The following is a 22,715-nucleotide window of genomic DNA, read 5'->3' as shown; positions in this document are numbered from 1 at the left end:
CGAGCTTGGAGAGATTTGGCGGGGGATCGCTGCGGGTTAGTGAGCTGACAGGGGTGGCGGGAATGCTCGAGGTACTTTGTACCTTGTACCTCCACAGACGCGATGAGTGCGAGATGCCGCCGCATTCAGCTTCAACTGGCTTCTATATTCCATGAGCAAAAAGTCTCGTCTACCAGTTATCCTTTTCCCATTTTAATCATGATCTGAAAATATCGCATTAATCTTGGTCAGTTTGACTGAGCTTCCTGACGAATCAAGCACAAAACATCTCGCTACGGTGACTTGATGGCACGACATTTGTGCTTTCACCTGCTTGTATACCATACTCTACCACAGCAATAACCTCAACTCACTCATCCGTCAAGTTCACATGCACCGCCTTGACGGTATAATATCCTCTCAGACCATCCTCACCAAGCTCCCTCCCCAGGCCACTCTCCTTAACCCCTCCAAACGGAACTCTCACGTCAGAGTCGTTGCTGCTATTCACCCACACCATCCCAGCCTCCAGATCCCGAGCTACACGATGAGCTCTGCCCAGATCGTTTGTGAAGACGGCACCCGCAAGTCCATATCTCGTTGCGTTGGCAATCTCCAGTGCCTCCTCCTCGGTGCTGAATCGGGCAACGGCTGCGACCGGCCCAAAGATCTCCTCTCGAAAAGCAGCTGTCTTAGTGCCCACATTTGTGAGAATTGTCGGCGGAGTGAAGTAGCCCTTGGATGGCACGGGCTGTTTGTGCGGGTGAAAGACTTCGGCACCAGAATCTCGTGCGGATGAGATGTAGGACATGATGCGTTCGGCCTGCGCCTTGCCGACTTGCGGCCCCTGGTACGTTTGAGGCTCAAACGGATCGCCCAGGACTGATGTTTCCTCGGTAAAGGCCTTGAATCTCTCCACGAAACGGTCGTAAATGCCATCTTGCACTAACAGCCTCGACGTGGCCGTACATACTTGCCCCTGATTTGCCATAATCCCCTCATGCGCCCATCTTACAGCCTGTTCCAAGTTTGCGTCGTCAAAAACAATCAGCGGTGACTTACCACCCGTCTCAAGAGTGACTGCTTTGAGTGTTCCGGCGGCCATTCGCATCACCTCCTTGCCCGTTGCCGTACTGCCAGTAAAAGCAATTTTATCCACGTCTGGATGCCGCGCCAGAGCAGCGCCAGCCTCCCCGCCTCGTCCGTTGATGATGTTGATAACTCCTGGAGGAAAACCCGCTTCACGGACGAGCGACGCCACGTAAAGCATGGACAAGGGCGTCTGCTCTGCCAGCTTGAGCACAACCGTATTCCCACACGATAACGCCGGTCCGAGTTTCCATGCTGCCATGTCAAGTGGATAATTCCAAGGGATTATCTGGCCGCATACACCGACAGGCTGCTTCACAGTGTAGGCCATCTTCTTTGGGCCAACATCGATTACCGAGCCTGGGTTCTTGTCTGACCATCCAGCGTAATAGCGAAGGACCTCGGAGAAATGCGGCACGTCGTAGCTGCGGGATACCGACAGCGGTTTGCCATTGTCGAGCGTCTCAATGGCAGCAAGCACTTCGCCGTGTTTATCTACCAGATCTGCTAATCGATTCATCAAGTGACCGCGTTCGGTGCCGGACAGCAGCCTCCATTCTGGATGTTTTAGTGCTTTTCGAGCTGCTTGAACCGCTCTATCTACATCGAGTTCCTCAGCTGCGAATACGGAACAAATGGCTTGCTCAGTGCTGCGCAAGATTTAACACCAGCAAGTAAGCAAACGAGAAGGCCAAAAGAAAGAAAAAACAGAACCCGCAGCAGCAGTCTTTCAAGGATAGGGAGAGAATGGATGGTATGACATACTATGGGTTGATTGACGTTATCATATCTCCTCTATTGCTTTCGCTGAATTGGTTGTCAATGAATAGACCCAAAGGTTGTGTCCATCTTATCCCGTTTGGCGCCGACAATTCAGCTTCCAGGCGAGACGATCCCAGCCATGGCGAGTGACTAAATCGTCGAATGCAACTGTGATGAGAGGCGATACTTTGGATAGGTTTTGTCAGCCTTGTCACTGCCGTATACCTCCCTATTAGCATTTCGATAGGTGATCAAGCCGTGTCCTCGACGGGCCAGTAGTAGCTCGTATTAGCTTTAATATGACGAGTCTCTGTATATGGCACTGTAAATCGCCAAGTGGACAGGAATTAGCTGAAGAATTTGTACCAATATTGGATCTATGTCTATTTGTAATACGGCCGTTGTAAGCTCAAACAGTACATTGAATGCACCATCCCATTCGCAAAAGAGAAACTCACAGTGAAATTGGAGAAGACCAAATATTCTCAGGAAGAAAATAATGGCACAAAAAGGAAATACGCCAGAGCTAGTATAAATACCTCTATATTCGCTAGCTTTGAGCAAGAAAAAAACAACGATTCTCTTCCACCTTTCCAGTGGGAAAATTAAGTCGATGTATTTGGTAACTTGCAGTCCCGCTTATTCTGTCTGTTGGAGATGTCATCTGAAGTTGACGATGGGCGTATCGCCCCACCCTTCGGAGATCGGATCTATCTTCTCCGATACAAGATGGTACGTGCCATGCTTGAATTCGGCACTCGACATAATATCACGGAGCCAGTTCCGAGCCCTGGAGATCAAATACAAATAAAATACAAATATGTCACTTGTCATCCTGAGGGGCCTCGCACTTTCAGTTGACCACAATTAATATGTATTTGTTTCTGGCCACCTGTGCCCGTAGTCTGGGGCACGAAGATGTGTGTCCTATATCTAGCAAATTCCCAAGCAAACCAAATCCCTTCTGTTCATCAGTTCTTTTACCGTGCTGAACGTAAATAGAAACAAGCGGTTTTCTAGGCGTTTTGAGAAGTGAAGCTTCATCCAATCTGATTACATAGTTGTTGTATTCCCAAATCCATAATAGCACCAATTTGACAGCAGTAAAAGAGCAGACGGGGACGTGTGAGGACCGAATAAACCATCATTAAACAACTTCCATTCGCATTCTCCTTTTCCTCCTTCCTTCAAATAGTCCTCTTCTTCCACAAGTGGCAATCAATCCACAGGGGTATATCTTCGTCGTTCGTAGGTGGACGCCCATTCTGGGCAAACATTTCATAAAGTGAATAGATAAACAAACGAATGTAATGTTGAATCAAAACAGCTGATTTGCTTCAACCTGGTCTATTTTGATTTTTTGTTCATGTTTCTTTTTTTCCAGTAATTAATAAATCATTCCCGAGGGGAACAAGGCGAGAGAGGGTTTTCATTGCCTCACACCCCCTGTAATGCTTGGGCGAGCATTGGTCGCGACCAGTCGCTTGATTAAGCGGACAGCTATAATGTATAAATGATAGTAACAGATAAATAATTAAAGAATGAAAACAAGTAGAGCAAAGACGAATTACTATATGTAAAGTCAGAAGTGTCGGTTGCCCGACGGAGATTGTATTCGCGCTGGTACAAGCCAGGAACCCAAACATTAAAAGCTTTGTCCAAAATCAAAGAAAAATTGATATCATGGAAGCGATGATAGATTATGAGTATTATGGTGAGATCGGTTTTGTCAAGTGCTGCGTCAATGCCGATGCTAGCACAGACATATGTTATCAAGAGGAGTCGTGAAGTCGCACTCAGTGTCGCACAGCAGAGGGGAGGAATCAGCGGTTTACTACCAATGGTCTTGGTGCTTTCGTGGTGCGGTTGCCCAGCCCGTTTCAAAATGGGTTGACTGAGCTGCCCTCCATTGACCAGTCCTCAGATCCTGTTCTTGAGGTTGCCCGTGGCCCAACCCATGCATGGGAGGGGGAGGTCCTTCCATTACCCGCAGAGGAGGCAATCTTTCTCCGCTCGCTGACGAAGTCGCGGACGAGGGTCGCGGCGGTGGCACTCCATAAGCCGGACTGTGCATCGACGGGAGGCCGTGCGTCGGACCACCAGACAAAGCACCATATACCGGAGGTGAGAAGTCGGGACGATCGTCTGTGCGTCGAACCGGTCCGGGCCGCTCCGCCGATGACACCTCGCTCACGTAACCTTGAGTGGGAGTTGGAATGTGGTGGGATTGCATCAAGGGGCTTCGATCCGCAAAACTGATGCTCTTCGACAGAATAGGGCTTTGTGGTCCGGCAGCATGATTACTTATGGTGGGTGTTCGGGCTACGATTTCTCTGAGCCGATTGCGTTCGTCCCTGTAGAAGTCTCTATGGGCTTCGAGCTCCTCAAGTCGTTGTAGCATCTGTTGTCGCTCTTCTTTGAGCTCCTGCAGCTGCTTCATGTTTTCCTCCTGTAGTGTTTTCTTCTTCCTTCGGTGGCGGGTCGACGCCTTTGCATTTCGCTGCCTCTTTTCGTCTGCCTTCTTTGATGCTTGAGAGTAGTCTACTTGAACGGGGATAGGTGTGTCGCTTCCCGGAAGAGTCATGTAAGCTTGTTGAGATTCCATTCCAACAAACGAACTTCCCTGTCGACGCAACATCTCTGGCCATGCTGGTGTTCCCTCGGTCGGACCTTCCATTCTCGAAATCGGCCGGCTTGCGGACAACCCGGTGATTCCGTGTTGGAACTGCGACGGTGTATGTAATCCATGTGGTCGACTCTGGAGATCTCCCGGCGGGGGGATCGTCGGCGGTACTTGAGGAGCATCCAAGGGGCGGGCTAAAGGCTGAGAAAAATCTCTTGGCGGAGTGACCATTGGAGTATTCTGGCCAGAGGCAATTCCTGAAGATTGATGGAGTCCGGGAGCGTGCCTGGGCTCATCGGGAGTGTCTGGTTCGTAAGGTCGTTTTGTGGGAGCCATGCTAGGAGCCAAGGAATGTCGCGGATCGAGGTCCCGAGGAGGAAGAGCCTGGCCAAGACTCAGGGCCCGGGGTGGTTTGGGACTGAGTATCTTCCTCTGGGGGTTCATGACGGGGAAAGGGTATGCTGATGAAGGAGAGTTTCGTTCGGATATCGGAGGTCTGCCTGTGGGCGTAACACCTGCAGCAACTGGAGTCGTTGGGAGAGAACTGGTAGCAGCATGGCCATGGAGGTAGGGACGCGGAATGCCATAAGGAGTCGAAGATGCAGGTTGGAAAGCCTCGGCTTCCCTTGCTCGCGAAGGTGGTCGTCCGCTATTGTCGGGGCCCATGGAGTGTGAGTCGGATGGATTCAGGATATTGTGGACTCCGAATGACTTGGCTGAATGCTGAGCAGCACGGCCAACCTCGGGGGAGAGTCCAGATGGTTCATACCGCTGCGAAGTAAAATGGGAGAACTGTTCATTGCCGACAGGAGATCTCGAGGAGAAACGAGAGGGTGGGAGAGGGCCAAGTCCCCTTTGAGACATTGAGACCTGATCACCTACACACTCCTGATCCCGAGGATCAGTACATTGATTTCTCCCTCTGCCAATCAGGGATTGCAGTTTCAACTTGGGAGACGTAATTCGGGACAGAGACTTGGGGGACGTAATCCGGGACAGAGTTTTCGACAACCACGACGGAGTAGTTGGCGTGTTGGGAGAATTTGGCGTACTGGCTCCAGAGGAATCGGAGGAGTGAAGATCAGGGCTGTCCTTGACTGGAGCAGGCAGCGCCCGTTGCCGCACGTCTACAGAAGAGTTCGCCAGGTTGACCGTGGTGTAGTCGGGGACCGGCTGGGAATATACCCAAACAGCCCCAGAGACTAGTGGTGGTGAATAATTCGAATGGAGACTCGGTTGCGGTACTGGAAGGGACAGCAGGCGATCAAGCCGACAGTCCACAATGCAATCCGTTCTTCTAACTCAACAAACTCCTTGCCCAACGACTCGAGTTATCTCCAAACGAGTATATCGATGGGTTGCAGCCCGCGGAATTGAATATTAGTTGTTGCGTCACGGTTATTGGGATGATTGCCACGGTAAAACCAGGAGGCCCAAGAGGATCTGTCTTGGGATGTTGATCGAGAAGTAAGCTCGCCCACGAGAGATGGATAAAGTTAATTAACAGGTATTATGGTATTAAGCAGCCCGGTGTCTGCTGGGTCAAGGGACTCGTTCAGGCTCCTAACTCGAGTTAAAAGCTTTGATGGCAAAGTCAGCTAAACTGCCGCAAAACATCACTTTTGGTGCAGTCTGGATTCTAGGATTCTGCCAGCCGAAGGGTATGACAAATATGAGATATCAGACAAGATAGTCCAGCCAACCAATCGTCTGCCACGCAGTTTTGTTTCTTCTGCGGAACAAGAAGAGGGGGAACGTGAACGTAGGACTGTGTTCTATCGTGTATGAGGGCAAAGACAAAGTCGAGATACGCAGCCGTCGATGAGTCTGCAGTCCGCTCTCATAGTATTCCAGAACTCAAAGGAATGCCAGAGTGTTTTAACGGACCGCAAGACTGAGATTGCGTGCAGTCTCCTCTCGAGAGCGTTCTCGGGTATTGGGAAGTCCGAATGGACAGAACAAGGAGAGAATGGTGATAGTGAGGGGGGCGTAGGTGAGGTTCGAGGGTAGGAAGAGGCCAAAGAAGATTTCACGAAGTCGCAAAAAAACAATCGAGATGAGGTAGAGGCAAACTGGGGACACGAGAAGATGAGGAGGAGACAGGGAAGGAGCTGCTTACCTGAATAAAGAAGAAGGAACAAGGAACAAAGAACGGACAACTTGGAAAGTGAGGCCTTGGTGAGGAAGGTACCGATTAGAGCAGATTACAGTACTCTGTACTTGGTACTGGGTACAGATCACGCCGAGCTCGAGTGCTTTTGGCAAATTAGATGCACTTGAAGTCCTACAACTCCCAGTCGAGGCCGCCAACAAACGACGCCGGAGCTTTCTATCTCGAAGAAGTCCAACAAGCCCGAGGAGGTAGACAAGTCAACAGTATCAGGATTCACTCGCGGCACTGGCAAAGACAGACAAATGAAGAGAAGGGGGGAGCTGTGTGACGAGGAAAAGGCGATGGAAGAGTTCTCATGAGAGAGCTTTTGGCTTGCGAAGGATGGCAAGCCACAGTGGGAGCATTGACTTGTTGACAGTTCGGCTTGAAATATGCCACGCTGGTGGCCCCTTGTCGTCTCGATGAAGGAAAGTACTGCTACGAAGCATTCGCATGGTCACGCCAGCCCAATGGTCTGTCCCACAGCCAGGGTTTCTGTGAGCGAGCATGGGGGTGGAGGCGCCACATACCTGTACATGGAGGTTTTTCGTGGACGGAGCCATCAGTGATTTGACCCATGCTGGAGCCAGGCCAGACCAGACCAGGGAGAGCGAAACGTCAGTCGAGCTACAAGCAGGTAGAGGTGCAGCAAAGCCGCAGCACGACCCCATCGCCATCAACCGCGGTCTCTCTCCACTGCGAAGAACCCGCTAGTAGCATTACAGCGCAGCTCTTGTCTTTCTTCTGGATCCACGACGGTGTTGGAGTCGGCAGCGGCGGGCAGGGATGTTTGAGTTGCGTCTTAGCCTAGGTGACGGTGTGCACTCACTATCACCTTTTACCCCCCCCCCTTTTTTTTTTTTTCCCTTCCATCCAACAACCCTTTTTACCCCGGCAGGGCTCAGAGGCACCAGAAGGTTGGTTTGGTCTAGCACCGGCCAGCGGGCCTGCTGGCTAGCACCGAACATGGAGTCCTCTGACTAGGTACGAGTACCTCTACAAGTTCTGGCTTCAATTCCATAACGATCAACTGGTTCGGCGTCACCAAGCAATGTGACGGGGTCCGGGGGCCGCTTCTGCCTGTGTCGGTTCTTGTCTGCATCAACGGCAGGCCGACGGCACGAATACGTTGCTGCGATTCGTTTGCGTACCGCGGATGGCGACTGAAGAAAGTTTGCTGCAATCGCGAATGGAAGCCTACTGGACCGGGGGAGGCACATTGTACAGCTGGCATCCGGGGAATAAAAAGGTGGATGGGCCAGGAGGATGGCGCGCGCCACGGTTCATGTGCAAAATCACCAAGCCGCCAAGCTGTGTCTTGACTGCCCGTGTTCAGCCTCTACGCCAGCCGTCCATTCATTTCCTCAGCAACATCACCGGGTAACCTTCCGGCAGAGACTAGCTCTTTCACCCAACGATCATAGGTCGCGATGAGCCACACGTCACATTGATGCGTGGCTACTCGTACTCAGGTACTTTTTTAAAATGCAAGCAACAACAGACGAAGCAATGCTCCTCTTGGTCGAGTCTAGCCTGGCTCTATAGGCATTCTTCCTTCTTTCGGTCCCCACTGACGTGCGGTGACAACGATCACTTCCGAGCATGGGCGTCTATATGACGCTGTGCCGAGAGACACCAACTGCAGCGCATGCCAGGCCTTACAATGCCATTGTATGTATGTACGAGGCATGTACGTACGGACTACTCCGGTACTCCGTATTATTGTCGCTGGCTAGGGCGGCTGCTCTGTGGCCTGAGAATTATATCATCTCTCTGCACTGAACCAAAATGCGTATCGCATATACGACACATAGAGCCATGCTAGCCATGATTGTGTTGTTGTTAGCTTGCCAATTGCCTGTCATTTTACCCGGCATCCGCGCAGGTCTTTGCCCGGAAGCTATTTGTCGGTCTGGGACGGAACAGAGTCGGCCTGCCCACGGTTACCAGAGTACCACCGAGCAGCACTGTATCTACCAGGACCGGCCCTTCCAGCATTATCACACCCTCCCGATCGGCCTGAGAGTTAGACTCCCGAATTGTCAAAGGAAACGATGACGGTCAGCTCTCCTAAGCGCGTCTTCAGGGCTATGACGCGCTGCCACATGACGTTTTCCACGTTAGCAGACAAGGAACAAGGGGTGCCAAGTGGCCTACCTGCATATCTGTAGCCTGCACCCAGAGCATCCATCGGTGGCCCGTAGGTACGGGTGCCTGGTCTCTGGCGGAATCGAGCCGACGCGGCGACAAGGCAACGCCAACTGGGCCAGATTAGCAGTTTTTGGCGCAGACTTTGCCCGGTTTGGGATGGGGGAGCTTGTGGCGGTTGCCAACTCGCTCACGATGCTGCGAAGGGCGGTCAGCACCAGCGGGCTGGCAGGCTAGCTGGCCATCAAATGGAGTCGTAGGAGGACCTACTCGCGCTTCATACGAGGCATGGATGCAATGTACGGCCGCTGGTTCTTCTTCGATAGGCTAGCCGTGCACAGGGAGACGCAGAGAGTGAAGTCTTCAAGACCCACGACAAGACGCGGACTCTAAGCTCTTCAGGCTCATTAAGTAAGCCGGCCACCGTTCGACTACATATGCAGCTCCCGAACCATTGGTTCCGACACAACGCCACACATCACATCCCACGGAGCTTGCCTTGCTGCGACGAGTCGCTCGCTCGCTGCTACTCGTTCCTCTGGCCAACCCCATCCAGAGGCCTCGTGTAGAAACAGGCGGTGCGCAGGTATGCAGATACTACGGGTACTCAGGTCCGGAGCCCACAGACACGTCGACCATACATGCAAAAGTCGCATCGGCCGCGCTAGCTAGAGCGGCAATGGGTTTCCAATTGAGCGGTCGCCAAACAAGCCTTGCAGAAACAACGCTAGTTTAGCACGGCACGGCGTTGCATGCAAGACTACCGTGGGCCATCTATTGTGGATGCCTGAGTGGATCGTTGTCTACCTTGAATAGGCACTCAATGATGGAGCCCAAATTGTCCACATGCTCGGAAAGAAAGAATCGCCAGGGGGCTCCCTGGTTCACAACTCCGACAGTTCCCAAGCTCTCCCTCGTCGAAGCCTTGCTATGCCTATCTAATACCTACTCGTACGTACCGCCGGTACGGAGAACTCCTTGATGCTTCTTACAAGCAGGGAGTGCTGTGCTTACCCACAAACATGCAGCAGCTACGGTACGGGCTGTCGACGGCAACACAAGTCACAGAACCTGGTATATACGGGCAACGCTCTCTGCTGGCGCTCCAAGCTCCAAAAGAACTAGTGCCAGCAACGGGAGTGTGTGAATGGGAGCACACCTGAGCCAGAAACAGAAGACAAGGCTACCTGTGTTTAGCCACCACCTACTTTGTACCGGGAAACGCACACCAAAGGGCACCATCCTAGGTAGTTGCCGAGACCAAGCTCTGGCACGCTTTACTGTACAAGTAATGGGCAGCGTTGCCACTACAAACACGCCTGGTAAGCCAGGGCAGTGCAGCACGCAGCACCTAGCAAGTGCTCATACTTGCGTACTTTGGGGCATATCAGCTCATTATTCCCTGCCTTTACTGCACCGTAGCTACATACTGGCAGTGAGAGAGTTCAAAGGTCTTACTTCTAGCCGCTTTCAATCGCTGGCTTGTCCATCTAGGGAGATTCCTACGGCGATCTCTTGGTCCTCCCAGCTACTGAGAAGAAGCGAGAGCAACATGGCCGGGGATGCCGTCATGGCCGCCTTGAGAGAGAATGGGAGCAAACATGGCGTCTCGGCAGGAAATGAGGTATTCCTGCAGTGCCCATGGGTTGTGAACAACACTATCCGTACGGACAATGAAACCTTGCAGTGCCAACTCTACATACTATAACGTGGGTACTTACCTGCGGTAGGCATATGGCAAGCTCTGTACTCACTACCTACCTACTAGGTAACACCTACCACACAATGAGGCATCAGTCTCTTGCTGCCCAACCTGAGTACTAGCGGTAGGCCGGCCCGTTGACACGCGAGAGACGGCCAATTTTGACATACCGGCACGAGTACTTGGTACTTACAGTACAATGGCCACCTCCAATAGTGCTCGAATCGTCTCAACCAGGAACGGTAGACCCGACCTGACTCGGTTAATGTTGGTTCCCTTTGCGACTAACCATGGCCAGTGCCTATTACTACTGCTTATACGGAACCCTGCCCACATGGCTTGGAGTATGTCTTGCTTCTATTCCGCTCCCTCGGGTTGGGCGTCATGTGTGGCTTTTCCCGCAGTCCAATCTTCTTCCTTCATCCGGCGACTACGGCGCCTATGCCAGTATGGGGAGGGAGGGAGGGTCCCAGATGCCGGTTGCCTCATGGAGACGTGATTTGGGGGCAAAAAGTGATGCTGATGCAAAAGAGATGAAGCTGGAGAATTTGAAGCACGTGGTACTTGTTCCTCTGGAGATTAATCTCTATGCGAACCAGGTACGCAGTGCAACACACCACCTTTTAGGTCTGCGATGAGTGCCTTTGTACTGGCTGGCTACTTTGCTGTAGCAAGACTTCAATGCAGTACCTGTAAGTAGGCTTGGGACTCAGCACTCTGGCACACTACATCTTGCTAGCAATGCTCGTCCTTGGTACTACCACCTCCCTCGCCAGGTATCGAAAGCCCACGTAGGGTAGCTGGGAGAGCCTTGGCGAGTTCCGTCTACCTCGATTCGTTTTGGGTCAGTCAACCAGAGGCAGCCCAACATACCATACACACCTCGTTCAGAACACGCCGACGGTGATAACCCAAGAGCTTCCAGCGCATACAAGTACGAGTACAAGCACTTGCTTGCCCTGGTACGAGTATGATGCCTGTACAAGCAAGGCCCTGCTAAGGAGCCCTATCGGGTTGCTGGGGGTTGCATTGGACCAAGGTGGTGTTATCGACGTGTCAAGGTACCTATCTCTCCGCTCAACTTACGGTGAGGCTCTGGTACCCTTCCCGTCTTAGCTGCAACTCCTCGCACTTGCCGTGGTCTGTGCCTCATGACAACAACAGCATGTGTTGTCAACCAGAAGAAGAAGAAACATCAAAGCGTTCGACGGCTTTCCCTTTTCATCTCTGCCTGCATTAGCCACATCTCAGGCAGGCCAACTCATGCATCTCACTCTCACGAAGCCAGGCAAGAGGAAACAACCGACGGTCTCAGAGGCTCCCTTTTCTCATGCAGCAAGTCTTTTCGCAGCGACCGCCGGTGCATGTCTCTCCCTCGAATCGACGACGGCTGACCTGGAACATGGCTCTCCCCCAGTCGGGCCTCGAAGGATTTGCCTACACCGGCTCTGCCTATCATCGCCATCACCGCAAGGGCTCATCACCTAGACCTAGTCTACTGTATGTAGGTATAGCGGACCAACCACCCCAACCACCAGTCTCATCGGCAATAAAGCTCTACGATTCGATGGGATGATCTCACCTGCACAGACCAGACCGCCCCCGCCCAGATGCCAGGCATGTATGTGCCCTGCCGGCTTGTCAATTGGCGCCCACACGGATCCGACATGTCATTGAGCTTGCGTCTGTCATTTCCTTCTCATCTTGTCTACTAGGACGAGTGCTCCGTAGTGCGAGTGCCAATGCCACTGCTAATCCAGTAGTAGTACTTCGTGTGTACGGGTACAGGTACATGTAGGGCTCCAGCATGGTAGGCGTAAGGTTGGGGGCCCATGCCCATGCCCATACCATGTACGAGTACTGATACAGAGTACAGTACAATGAAGCCCCTACTATCCAACAACATCTCGTCATTGATGCCACAAGCAGCGATATGCCTGCTTTTGCTAGAAACTCATCTCAAACGACGCTGCTCCTTGCGATGCATCCATTATCATGCGCCTCAGAGCTTATCAACCTCCTCTATGGCACCAACTCTGACTTGCAGGGAAATACTTCCAAATGAATCTGAGCAAAACCCGGTACCCTCCTGTGTCTATCTATGGAGCGCCTTGGGGGCACTCAAATTACACAAGGACATACGAGTATCTATAAAAAATGAGGCGCACAGGTTTTCATCAGCATCTTTAATTGGACACCTGATATCATGACTTAATTTCAAGACAACACGCCACTCCATCTTAGGCCGCTCTTTTCAGACTGGCTGGTATGATACGGAGTACTCGCTAGCGATATGTGCGTATGCGTTGGCCGCAGATTGCATGCTAAGGTATTCGCAGTTACTACTATGAAGATGGATCACTAGGCCTCGCTGTGCCCAATGGATAGGACGCTTCCCGTCTCTGCGGATGCTTTACACATGATTGGCCCCATGAGGAAGCCCAGGGCGGCTAGCAGTGCCCATTTACATATCACACACATGCACGACCTACAATTGGTTTCCACACCCGTCCCTGACTCCCGGGCCCTGCCACGGCCTGGACGCGGGGGGACCCAAGGGCTCAAATCCCAAACCTGGGTGCCGAGACATGTTCCCCCGAGGCCCATTATGCGGCCTCCTCTCGTTAAGCAGGATACATACATGCAACTTGGACACAGGTGTGGTGACACTCTACAGCAACCGACCCAGCTCTGTGGTTTTTGCAGTGGGATGCGATTATCTAATGTGTTTTTCGCCCGCTTGGGGGAAAATGTTGGAGAAAACTTCCGGGGACAGGATGCACCTGGACGCATTGGGGGATGATTGCATTCTGCCTGTGCCCGTCCTGTGACTGCGTGACGACTAAACATTCGGCGACACTGTGGATGCCTTTGGATCTCATGGCACAAGAATAACATCGGCGAACAACTCATGGGGGGACCCACCAAGTCAAGTAGAAATTGGAGGAGGAGTGTGCAAGTACGAATGAAGACAAAGTTCTGTCATCTTGCTGCATCTCAAGACCACTTTTACAAGGCGAGAGCCGTCGACATTCCTTCAGACAGGCGTGAGCGACAGGACCCTTGAACGCCAGCGGAATGCTAGCGCCTAAAAGGGTCTTTTCTCATTCAATCTAGGACGGGAGAGCAATCTTGCTCTAATTCGAGACTACTTACTGCCAAGTACGAGTAGGCAGATCCCACTTGATGTCTCGACACGGCCGTGATGGGACCTTGGTAGCAGCACATCTGCTCGTATTCCCTGTCAGCTATGTACGAGTACTGTACCACTCTGAAGCAGTCATGCGCAAAAGTTTCAAGCAATAATCTTCCGGGATACCAGGGCCAATATCTCATCTAGCGGCACAGTGAAGCTTTGTACGGCGCTAGTTGTGTTTAATCTGCCTCGTCAATTTAAGAAGAAATGAGACGAGAAATGAGGTCGACCGGGATAGTAGACAAGCGGAGCTTCCGTCACAGCTCTACTTCTACTAGCAGTAGCATGAATCGATGGCTTGCATCATCACCCGCCACCAAAGGCCACCATCATGACCAAGCGCCCACACGAGCGGCTCATTTCTGGACCCCTCCTGGTGTAGGGATCGGGCATCGTTCGAGCAGCCCATGGCAACCCAACGCCATCACAACCACAAGTTACAATTACGTCGTACTAATTATCATACCTACCCTAGCATGGGCGAAGCGAGTGCGGAGTGCTTTCAAACAGAAAGACAGAAAAAGAAAAAAAAAAATCAAGAAAAATTCACAGGCATCCCCAGCTGTACTCTGCTCAAAGTAAATAGCTAGTGGGCACTCTATTATGCCTGAAGCTGGGCAATCAGCGTGCCGTCGCGGACCGTCCGAATCCCAGCTCGGCTGCACAGACGCCTTGCTTCTTGTCAAACTAGCAGATCTCCAAAGGTGCATGGTGCATGTGTGAGATGTGAGATTTGTCGAGATCAAACACAGGCATCAGGCACAAGCAATGCGGTGCAGTGCAGTGCAGTGCAGTGCAAATGCAGTTTGCCTCGTCTCCTCTCTAATATATTGGTATCCACATGAGCACTGCTTCGACCATCGCGGAACCTCACATTCAGTTGCAGTTGCAGCTGTAGCCACGAGAGACAGCTGCACGACACCAGCTCAAGCATTTAGCAAGAGGCTTTGCCTTCGGCCCGTCCCTAGCTCTATCAAACTGTGAACTCTTGACATTTTATTACTGAACTTGAACGGGCACATCTTCCTGTCTTTATCCGCCGGTGCTGCGTGAGCTCCGTCCCAAGAGGCGGGGAGGCTGGCAGGCCCATCAAGTCGGCGCCACATCGTGACTGAGAGTCATCACTCTGTCGTCTTTGATTATGCCTTTTTTTTTTTTTCTTTGCTTTTTCTTCCTCTTCGCGGATGCGCTATTCTGCGGGCTGCTTTTTGCGCCTAGTTGGGGCTGAGAAATTACCTGGCAGTTGTATGAGAGCGGCGGCGGCTCGCGGCCCCCGGTGCTTGACAGGAAAAAGAAAGATCTGTCTCAACCCTGGCCCAAGCAACAAAACATGTACAAGTACCGACCAGGGAACCAGACGGGTACAGAGTACTAGTACGAGTACATACATGCGACCAACTGCCCTGTACCCAGTCCTTTGTGGACACATCAGATGGGGAAGGGCCCAGATGACGCGACAAGTTCTCCGTACTGTATGTATCTATGGCATGCATTGCATGAAGGACTAAGCTCGACAACCGGTCCCTGCAAACCACCGTGGTCTACAGCTCCTGACCCCATCCGCCTACCCGGTTCATGCAGCGCTTTACGGTGGGCCTATCAGTTCTTCCTGTCGCGCCCCATATAGCCGTACGGGACATCGATTGTGGAAGGGTTGCTGGAAGCTGGGGCCAGCCAGCTACACCGGTTGTTCTCCGATGGCATCGGCCGACTGAGCGCAGGGATGGGAAAGGGCATTGTCGTGACCCTAACGGTGTCGTATGCAATGGAACATGTAATGGAACGGCCAAAGCGAATCACGGGATCCCTACGTGGAGCGAGTGTGATCGTTTAAGATTAGCAACAATACGAAGTGATCCAGACGTGTGCAAGTACTATATGTTGGAAAGGGAGGGAGTGATGCTACCACTACCGCTAGTACGAGTACTGTTGGTGGTTTGTGATGGAGGATGTGCATCTCGGCCCCGCAAGCCTTGCTGCATGGATGCAACTACAGGTACGAGTTAGACGTGGCGACCGCCTAGCGGTTGGATTTGTGCGGCGCCCGCCTCACTCTGTTGTCAACGACGCATTGGATGGATGCTGCCCGACTGTCAAGGGAGTTGAAATCTTGGACGAACTCATGATCAGAAGTCATGATGGGGGTTCACATTATCTTGGGCTGCAATGTCTGTACTCTGAATGCACTTCATCGGGAGGATCATGCTGCTAGTATGAGTTGCTGGCAATAAGGGGCGTACAGGTATCAGTTGGCTTCGAGCAACAACAGCCAACCTCACCGATTTCCTTGGTCGCTGTCTCAATGTAACACTGCTCCTTGCCATTGCATCTATTTCCCGGGGGTCACAGAGTGAGGCATGGCTGGGGCTGTCCGGGATGATTACCTATTCAGAGCAGGCAACGATTTGCAAGGCCTGGTTGGCTCTGGGTATCAAAATGGCAGTGAAATGTGAGAGACCACCGCTTATCCGCATCAGTTCGAAACCACGTGAAATGCAACTGACAGCGACTGATGCTGATGTGATTCGCCCTGTCGGACAAATTCCCGGTGGGAGGTTTGCTATGTACAGCGACGGAATTGCCATGATCCTACGCTGCATGGTGTGATCAAAAAGGGGGTGTTCCTGGCGATTGATAACGCAAAAGTGGGAGCAAATCTGCCCACTCCAGCATTGATAAAGTACTGTGTTTCCAGACAGGCTAGGCTCATACTGCCTCTGTCAACTGTTTGATCGATTTATTCTACTTTCAAATATGCCGTGAGCGGTATAATGGATAATTTGGCCGATCTCGTAACGCTACAAGCTGTGAGATGTTGCAACTGTTCACGCTTATGTTAGTCCTCGCCAAAGAGAGGACATGTAGAAATCGAAAAAAAAAAAAAAAAAAGCAAAACTAGCCAGGCCTAAGCAACCGTAGACACCGGAGATGCCATCATACAGCGCTAATTGAACATGAACGGTGAGAGTTTTGACTTATTTGGCCCTGTACCCGTAGGATTCGATCCCGGGTAAGTTCGAACAAGGCGGCTCGCGATATCAACCCAACCTTCCGGGTATTACTCCGTAAAAACTCCACATTATCTCCTACCCCGCCATTGCTCCTCAAGAGAAACTCCGTGATCGCTGGGGCCCCGAATATAAGGTTGCTATATAGACACGTTTCTCGAATGATTCAAGATATTCAAACAACATCTACAGAGTTATCGCTTTTCTCAACTTTCCAGCGTGGCGTGGCAGACAACTAGATAATGGCATCTCAAGAGTGGAAAGTGGCCGAGCCCTGGCTTGACCTAAAATGCGCACTCGGCGAAGGACCATTTTATGAAAAGGAGACTAACTCGCTGCGTCTTGTTGACATCAAGAAGAAACATGTACACACAGTCTCTTTAAGCGACATCTCTCTAAAGACTATCCAGCTGGACGTTTGCCCAACCGTCACGGCTGACATCGAGGGGGTGGACCCTCAGGATCGAATTCTGCTCGGTGTTAAACATGGACTTGCAGTACTGGATCGTCAAACCGGAACATACAAGATGCTCGCGCCATTCAACGACCAGGAAAACAACGAGCGTATACGCGCCAACGACGGTGCGGCAGATCCCCATGGCAAGTTTTGGCTGGGGACGATGACGGACTTTGGGCTCGGGGAATTTCAACCAGAAGGTATGGCTGACCTACGACTGACTGTATGATGCTTTGCCGCCCCCTGGGTGGCTGGCTCACCCCTCACGCCGGCGCTGACGGCCTTTCTGATAGGGTTTCTGGCACGCTTTGATTCGTCCAAGGCAAAAGAGGAGGTCCTAACGGACCTGGTCATCCCCAATGGCATTGGGTGGTCACCAGATAACAAAACCATGTACTTTACTCACTCCAAGACGCGAGAGGTATTCGCCTTTGACTACTCACCGGAAACTGGGGCAGTAAGCAACAAACGCCTCTGGTATCAGCATGAGGGACCAGGCGAGCCTGACGGCTTCCGCGTCGACGTGGACGGAAACGTGTGGCACGCGATTTATGGGGAGAGCTCGGTTCTCAAGATCAGTCCCGATGGCAAGGTTATCGGAAGCATAACTCTGCCGACTAGGAACATTACCTGTGTCCAGTTTGTGGGGACGGAACTATTCATCACGTCAGCAGCGGACGAGGAGGGTGATGAGACGAGTAAGAGGTATGGCGGTGGTGTCTTTAAGGTTGATGTGGGGATTGCGGGCTTGGAGCTATTCAAGTTCAAGTTATAATTTCAAGGGACTTGTCGAAAGGCATACCCCTTGCAACGTCAAACGCCGACGCCGCATAGCCTTATGAGCGAGAGGGCCATGGCTTGCTGTGTTGAGAATAGAAGAAAATAAAAAAGAGGGAACATAGAAGGATTGCTACCTAGACCGTCTCTGCACGCGAGGAGCTGCTTAACTGGTTGTGCCTGACTTTGTCTCTTGCAAAGTAGTCCATAATACTGATGAGTTTGAACCAACTACGGAGTACTATGCCCAACGCTCTCTCACTCTCACATGAAAAACATGAAAACTCTTGTGATTGGGGCCACATGGCTGATAAGCAGGGGAGAAGAAGCAAAAGAAAAAAGAAAGAAAAAAAAAAACAAGGAAGGGGGAGGCTAGATGAGGTGTCCAACCCGCCCTACTGTACGCCAAGTATGCAATTCTGAAGCAGGGCCGTCTGCAAAGGTGCACCGAGAAGCATGCAGAAGTGCATGGGGAAAAAGCAACTAGATGTGCTGGAACGTTTGTAAGGCTAAGAACTAGCCATGCCCGAAATATGAGAGGGAAGAAGTTGGGAGCTTGCAAAAGTTTATAGGGAAGAATAGGTTGCTCGTGTTAGAATGCGTAGTCTTTTTACTGATTCAGGGGGCGGTTGACTGGCTTCAAGATTATGAAAGGATACTAAAAACATTTTTTTTTCTTATTCCTTCTCTCTCTCTTCGAAGTCAAAGAGGGTTATATCTTTGCAGCCTCGGGCGAACAAAGACAAGGCTGGATAGAACTCTAACAGATTTCCGGTTGTTGTTACATGGACTACTAAGGCAATTGCTCGTCTGGTCCATCAACACCCCATCTGTTCATGCGGATCGATCTAGTGGCTTCAATTGAACATGGATCGTCCTGTTCCCTTCTAGCTCTTGTCCTCAAACTCGATGTTTCATCAGTACTACATTCTACAACTAGCAAGCCTAGTCTACAGTAGCCACAGCTGTCGTATGATGGCTCTTCAGGTATCCATCCTGTACAAAGCGCAGTACTTTGCTCGCAGTACATGTAGTCATACCATTGACAACAGCAGACAGCCTTTGCTCACCGCTGCTACCCATTGCTCAATGCCTTGGCTTCATATCCAGCCCAACTTGGAGACCCGACTCGAACCCCCCTGGTCCCGCCTCACCGCCTGCGTTGTCGCAACCCCGGCCCCGGTCTCCGGGTTTCCGGCCCCGCTTGCTCGGGGCGGTTCGGTCGCGTCCTCTTTTTTTGCCCAATTGATACGAGCGTGAGAGAAAGAGCTACAAAGTGCGTGTACCTTTGCCTGTAGCACTATCGAGTTGGTAGCACAAGTAGCAGTACAATGCAGCATGGAGAGCAAGCAGTGATTTGCTCAAAGTTCTGGTGGGTGGGCACGGCATGAAAAAAAGAAGACGACAGAACAAAGTGGAAACCCTTAGGCCCGCTATCCAACGACAAGGGGGAGTGAAAAGAAGCCCATCCATCCTCCAAAAGCTGTCTAAAGTGAACAGGGCCTAACCGATAAACGGCCCCCAAAAACGCTCCTCATGCCAGGGTATTGCTTCTCTCTCTCTCTCTTTCTCTGCTCTGTGCTTGCCAAGTCAGACAAACCTAAGTACTTAGCTTCGCCAGCGTAGCATGCGGCTGCAGTTCTCTCCCAGGCGCAGGAACTGCTAGGACAGGGACCGTTCCCGGGCAAAGGACAGGACAGGGGCGCAAGGGAAAACGTGCACGCTATCGTTATGCATACGATACATGGACTAAAGCAAGTGCGTGCTGCAGGCATCTCGATCTGGTTATCAAGGGAAGCCGGCGGGCGTTTGGGGCGAGATACGGCGAAGCTCGGCTAGCATTGATGCGGTCAAGAGTGTGAGTTGCTTTGGGCTGATGGGAGTACGAGTAAGATTTTTGTTTTCATCTGGCCGGTTTCTGGGGAAGAGAGAGAGAAATAGAGAGACGAGAGAGGAGGTTATCAGCCTTGTTGTGCTTAGTACAAGTCCCATATCAGGTGTTTCTCATAAATCACATTGTTCTGAACCAACGGTTTCTGACAAGCCTTATCGACCGTTTTCCCCCTTCACGCTCTAATTCCAATTGATATGAATTCAATTGATTCTTTCTCTTTTCTTTTCTTTTTCCAATTCTTGAAGCAAGTCGATGCACTCATCGACAAACACAGGCAAGAGCCGCGGATGAGTTATTGCCGCTTCCTTCACCGCCTTCTCCCGGACATTTTTTCCCAACTCCCACCCCTGTCCACAAAAAAGAAAGGGAAAAAAAAGAAAAGAAAAACTTCACACCACAGCCAGGGTAAAAGGGGCCCCAACCTCTCTAAACCCCCTTTGCACTCGGCACGGAGTCAAAGCGCAGCGCAAAGCATCGGCTAGCTGGACCACTGGCATGACATGTTGGCCTTGTTTTCTCTTCTCGCGTTCGCTACGTCTGCTGTACGAAAAGGGACGTGGACGGGGATATGGGAGAAGAGGCAGCGAGATGCTGACCCGCGCCAGACGCAGGGCGTCCTGTACGTACTTTGTCGCGCAGCAAACCCCGTTCTAGATGCTGTGGCAGAGCATATGGAATACTACAGCTCCAAGTAGGTAGTCGGACATGATGCCTCGTCCGCCATGTACCGGTACATGCCTTGAGTTGGAGTTGCGATCCACCGCCAAAAAGCAGCGTCAAAAGGACCCTCTTCGCGTTCACTTCTCTCACACCCAGCAAGGCCATGATTTCTGCTTCTCCAGCTACGGCTACCCCCTCACAGGCGCAAACATGATGATGATGGTGATGATGCTGCCGGTGACTAATCGACGGGCTTCCGCGCTGTCTTCAGCAAACGAACGACAGGCTCGAGCCGCGAGCCGCGAGACAAGGGGGGCCTTTCTCCTCTATCCCCTCCAAAAGACGGACCAGAGATGCTCGACACTTGGATCCATCCATGCCACGCTGAGCGGCATGCCCGTCTCCCTGGTGGGTTTTGGCCGCATCGCGGATGGCAGCTCCGTCCTGTCAAGCTCTGCCACCTCAGACCTGGTGAAGCCTCGTGTGTGTGCTGTCAACTCGACTAACTGGCTACCTGTACTAGCACTATCAGCTCCCCACACGACCGAACCCTGCTGATCCTGCGAGGCAGACGAATGGACCCGGCGTGCTGGCAACCTGAAAAGGGCTGTCCCGCTGTTGGGCTGACATGGGTGTGTTGGCATAGCTGACCAGGCCTTCTCTCCCCCCTAACCGATGCTGTCCATCACCCTCGTCTCTTCCAAGTCGGTGAGGTTTGTGAGGGGGAGCCTCAGGTCTCACGATGGCCTCATCACGACGGTTGCTTGATACTCGTACTCCATGTACGAGGTTGGCTTGCCCTGTCTGGCTGTCGACTTCTCCCACCGCTTCGTTGCGTTCACCCCTAGCAACCGTCGTAGGTGAGAGTGCAAACATCCAAGAATAGTAGCCTCTTTTGCTTGTTGTCTTTTCAACTTTTCCTTTTTCTTCTTCTTCTGCAGCTGCGAGAATGCCTTTTCCCCTCAAGGCCAACCGTGTCCCTTCTCGCAGACCGCCCCTTTTGGTTTTCCTTTTTGGTTCCAGCTGGCGGTCCACACAGATTTGGGTATGGTTTTGCATGTCTACTGTATCCTTCACTCGCTGCAAACAGCATTGGAAAAACGCGGAGTAGCGAGAGACGACACTAACTTGTATCGTACAGTATAGCCTTCTGGTCTCTCTACGTGCATACAGCCTGGACATACACTTGGTGCTAGTACTCCGTACTTACACCGGATACTACCACACAGAAGCATATCTCGTTCCCCGGGTTCGTGCCATGGCCCTGCCTAACCTCCCACGTCGCAGCAAGAAAGTCCCAGAATATTCAATGGCAGAAACCTGTCCCTCGTCTTCTTCCCACGTGCAACAACTAGAGTAGCATTGCTAGCGGGCGCAACGGCCACCGTTGTCGTCAGGTTTTTTTTTGTCTCTTGTCTTTTGCCAGCGAATGACCTTCCTCCATCCCCCGGACAAGGTACATTTCATGCGTGTGGATATTCCGACGTGTGATCCAACCTCCCGTCAAAAAAAACCTGCTGGCTTATGATATGTACGGAGTACAAGCACACAAAAAGCAGCAATGATGCCGTGGCCCGTTGGTTCTTTGCTAGGTACGGAGTATTACTACCAACTGACAGATCCACGCCAAAAAAGCTGTAAAAAGAAAGGCAGCATGCTGCAGCAGTACCCTGCCTGCTTCTGGACGCAAAGCCACGCTGGGAATAGCAATCTTCTGCTCTGCCCCTCCCCGGCCAGCACTAAAGCATCAAGGGCGCTTACTAGTCGGTGATGCTCCTGTCAAATAACCGTCTTGACATCAAGCGTCACGGCCCTCATTGGGCGCCGCGATCGCCCGTGTTTGGGACTTAGTGCATCCCAGACAGCGGCAGATCCATGAGGATCATCCTTTTCTGCCGCATCTGCCTGTAACGTGTATGCCCACCCAACCGTAGACTCAGATGCCAAGGGCAAAGACAGAAGAAAGAAGAAGAAAATTCAAGGGGGCTGGGAAAGAAGAGGAGGAGGAGGAGGGCTTGCTCGATTCTTGTCCACGGGGCGTCCTGTCCCCCGTCCACGTCTCTCTCTCTCTCCTCTCTCTTATCAGGGCCTTGTGACACTCAGCAATGGGTAATACAAAGGTACATGATTTGACATCATCTTTCTCATTTTTCTTATTTTTCTTATTTTAACCTTTTTGACACATGCACCTGCAGACGCCATGACGATGAGCCTTGTCCGTGTTGCGGTGAATCAACTCAAGATGGGACAAGATCCCCTCTTCCCCTC

At 51.8% G+C, this 22,715-nt stretch overlaps 3 protein-coding genes across 3 annotated transcripts; 1 reads left to right on the top strand and 2 right to left on the bottom strand.

Annotated features, from left to right (window-relative positions):
- Window positions 1–349: 349 nt before the first annotated feature.
- On the bottom strand, window positions 350–1,856 carry T069G_05960 (aldehyde dehydrogenase family domain-containing protein; the record flags this gene model as incomplete). Its single annotated transcript, XM_056173170.1, has 2 exons — window positions 350–1,718; window positions 1,834–1,856. The coding sequence occupies 2 exons, from the start codon at window positions 1,854–1,856 to the stop codon at window positions 350–352; spliced, it is 1,392 nt and encodes a 463-aa protein (XP_056030028.1).
- Window positions 1,857–3,664: 1,808 nt separating this feature from the next.
- T069G_05959 (uncharacterized protein) lies at window positions 3,665–5,317 on the bottom strand (the record flags this gene model as incomplete). Its single annotated transcript, XM_056173169.1, has 1 exon — window positions 3,665–5,317. The coding sequence occupies one exon, from the start codon at window positions 5,315–5,317 to the stop codon at window positions 3,665–3,667; it is 1,653 nt and encodes a 550-aa protein (XP_056030027.1).
- An 11,584-nt stretch (window positions 5,318–16,901) lies between these two features.
- On the top strand, window positions 16,902–17,891 carry T069G_05958 (SMP-30/Gluconolaconase/LRE-like region domain-containing protein; the record flags this gene model as incomplete). The annotated part of the gene is made up of 2 exons (XM_056173168.1): window positions 16,902–17,316; window positions 17,410–17,891. 2 exons carry the CDS (start codon window positions 16,902–16,904, stop codon window positions 17,889–17,891), a joined length of 897 nt encoding a protein of 298 aa, XP_056030026.1.
- Window positions 17,892–22,715: the final 4,824 nt, after the last annotated feature.

Source organism: Trichoderma breve, chromosome 3, assembly GCF_028502605.1.
Source record: "Trichoderma breve strain T069 chromosome 3, whole genome shotgun sequence".
Lineage (NCBI taxonomy): Eukaryota > Fungi > Ascomycota > Sordariomycetes > Hypocreales > Hypocreaceae > Trichoderma > Trichoderma breve.
Note: the sequence above shows the minus strand (reverse complement) of the source record. Positions and strands in the feature narration are given on the sequence as shown.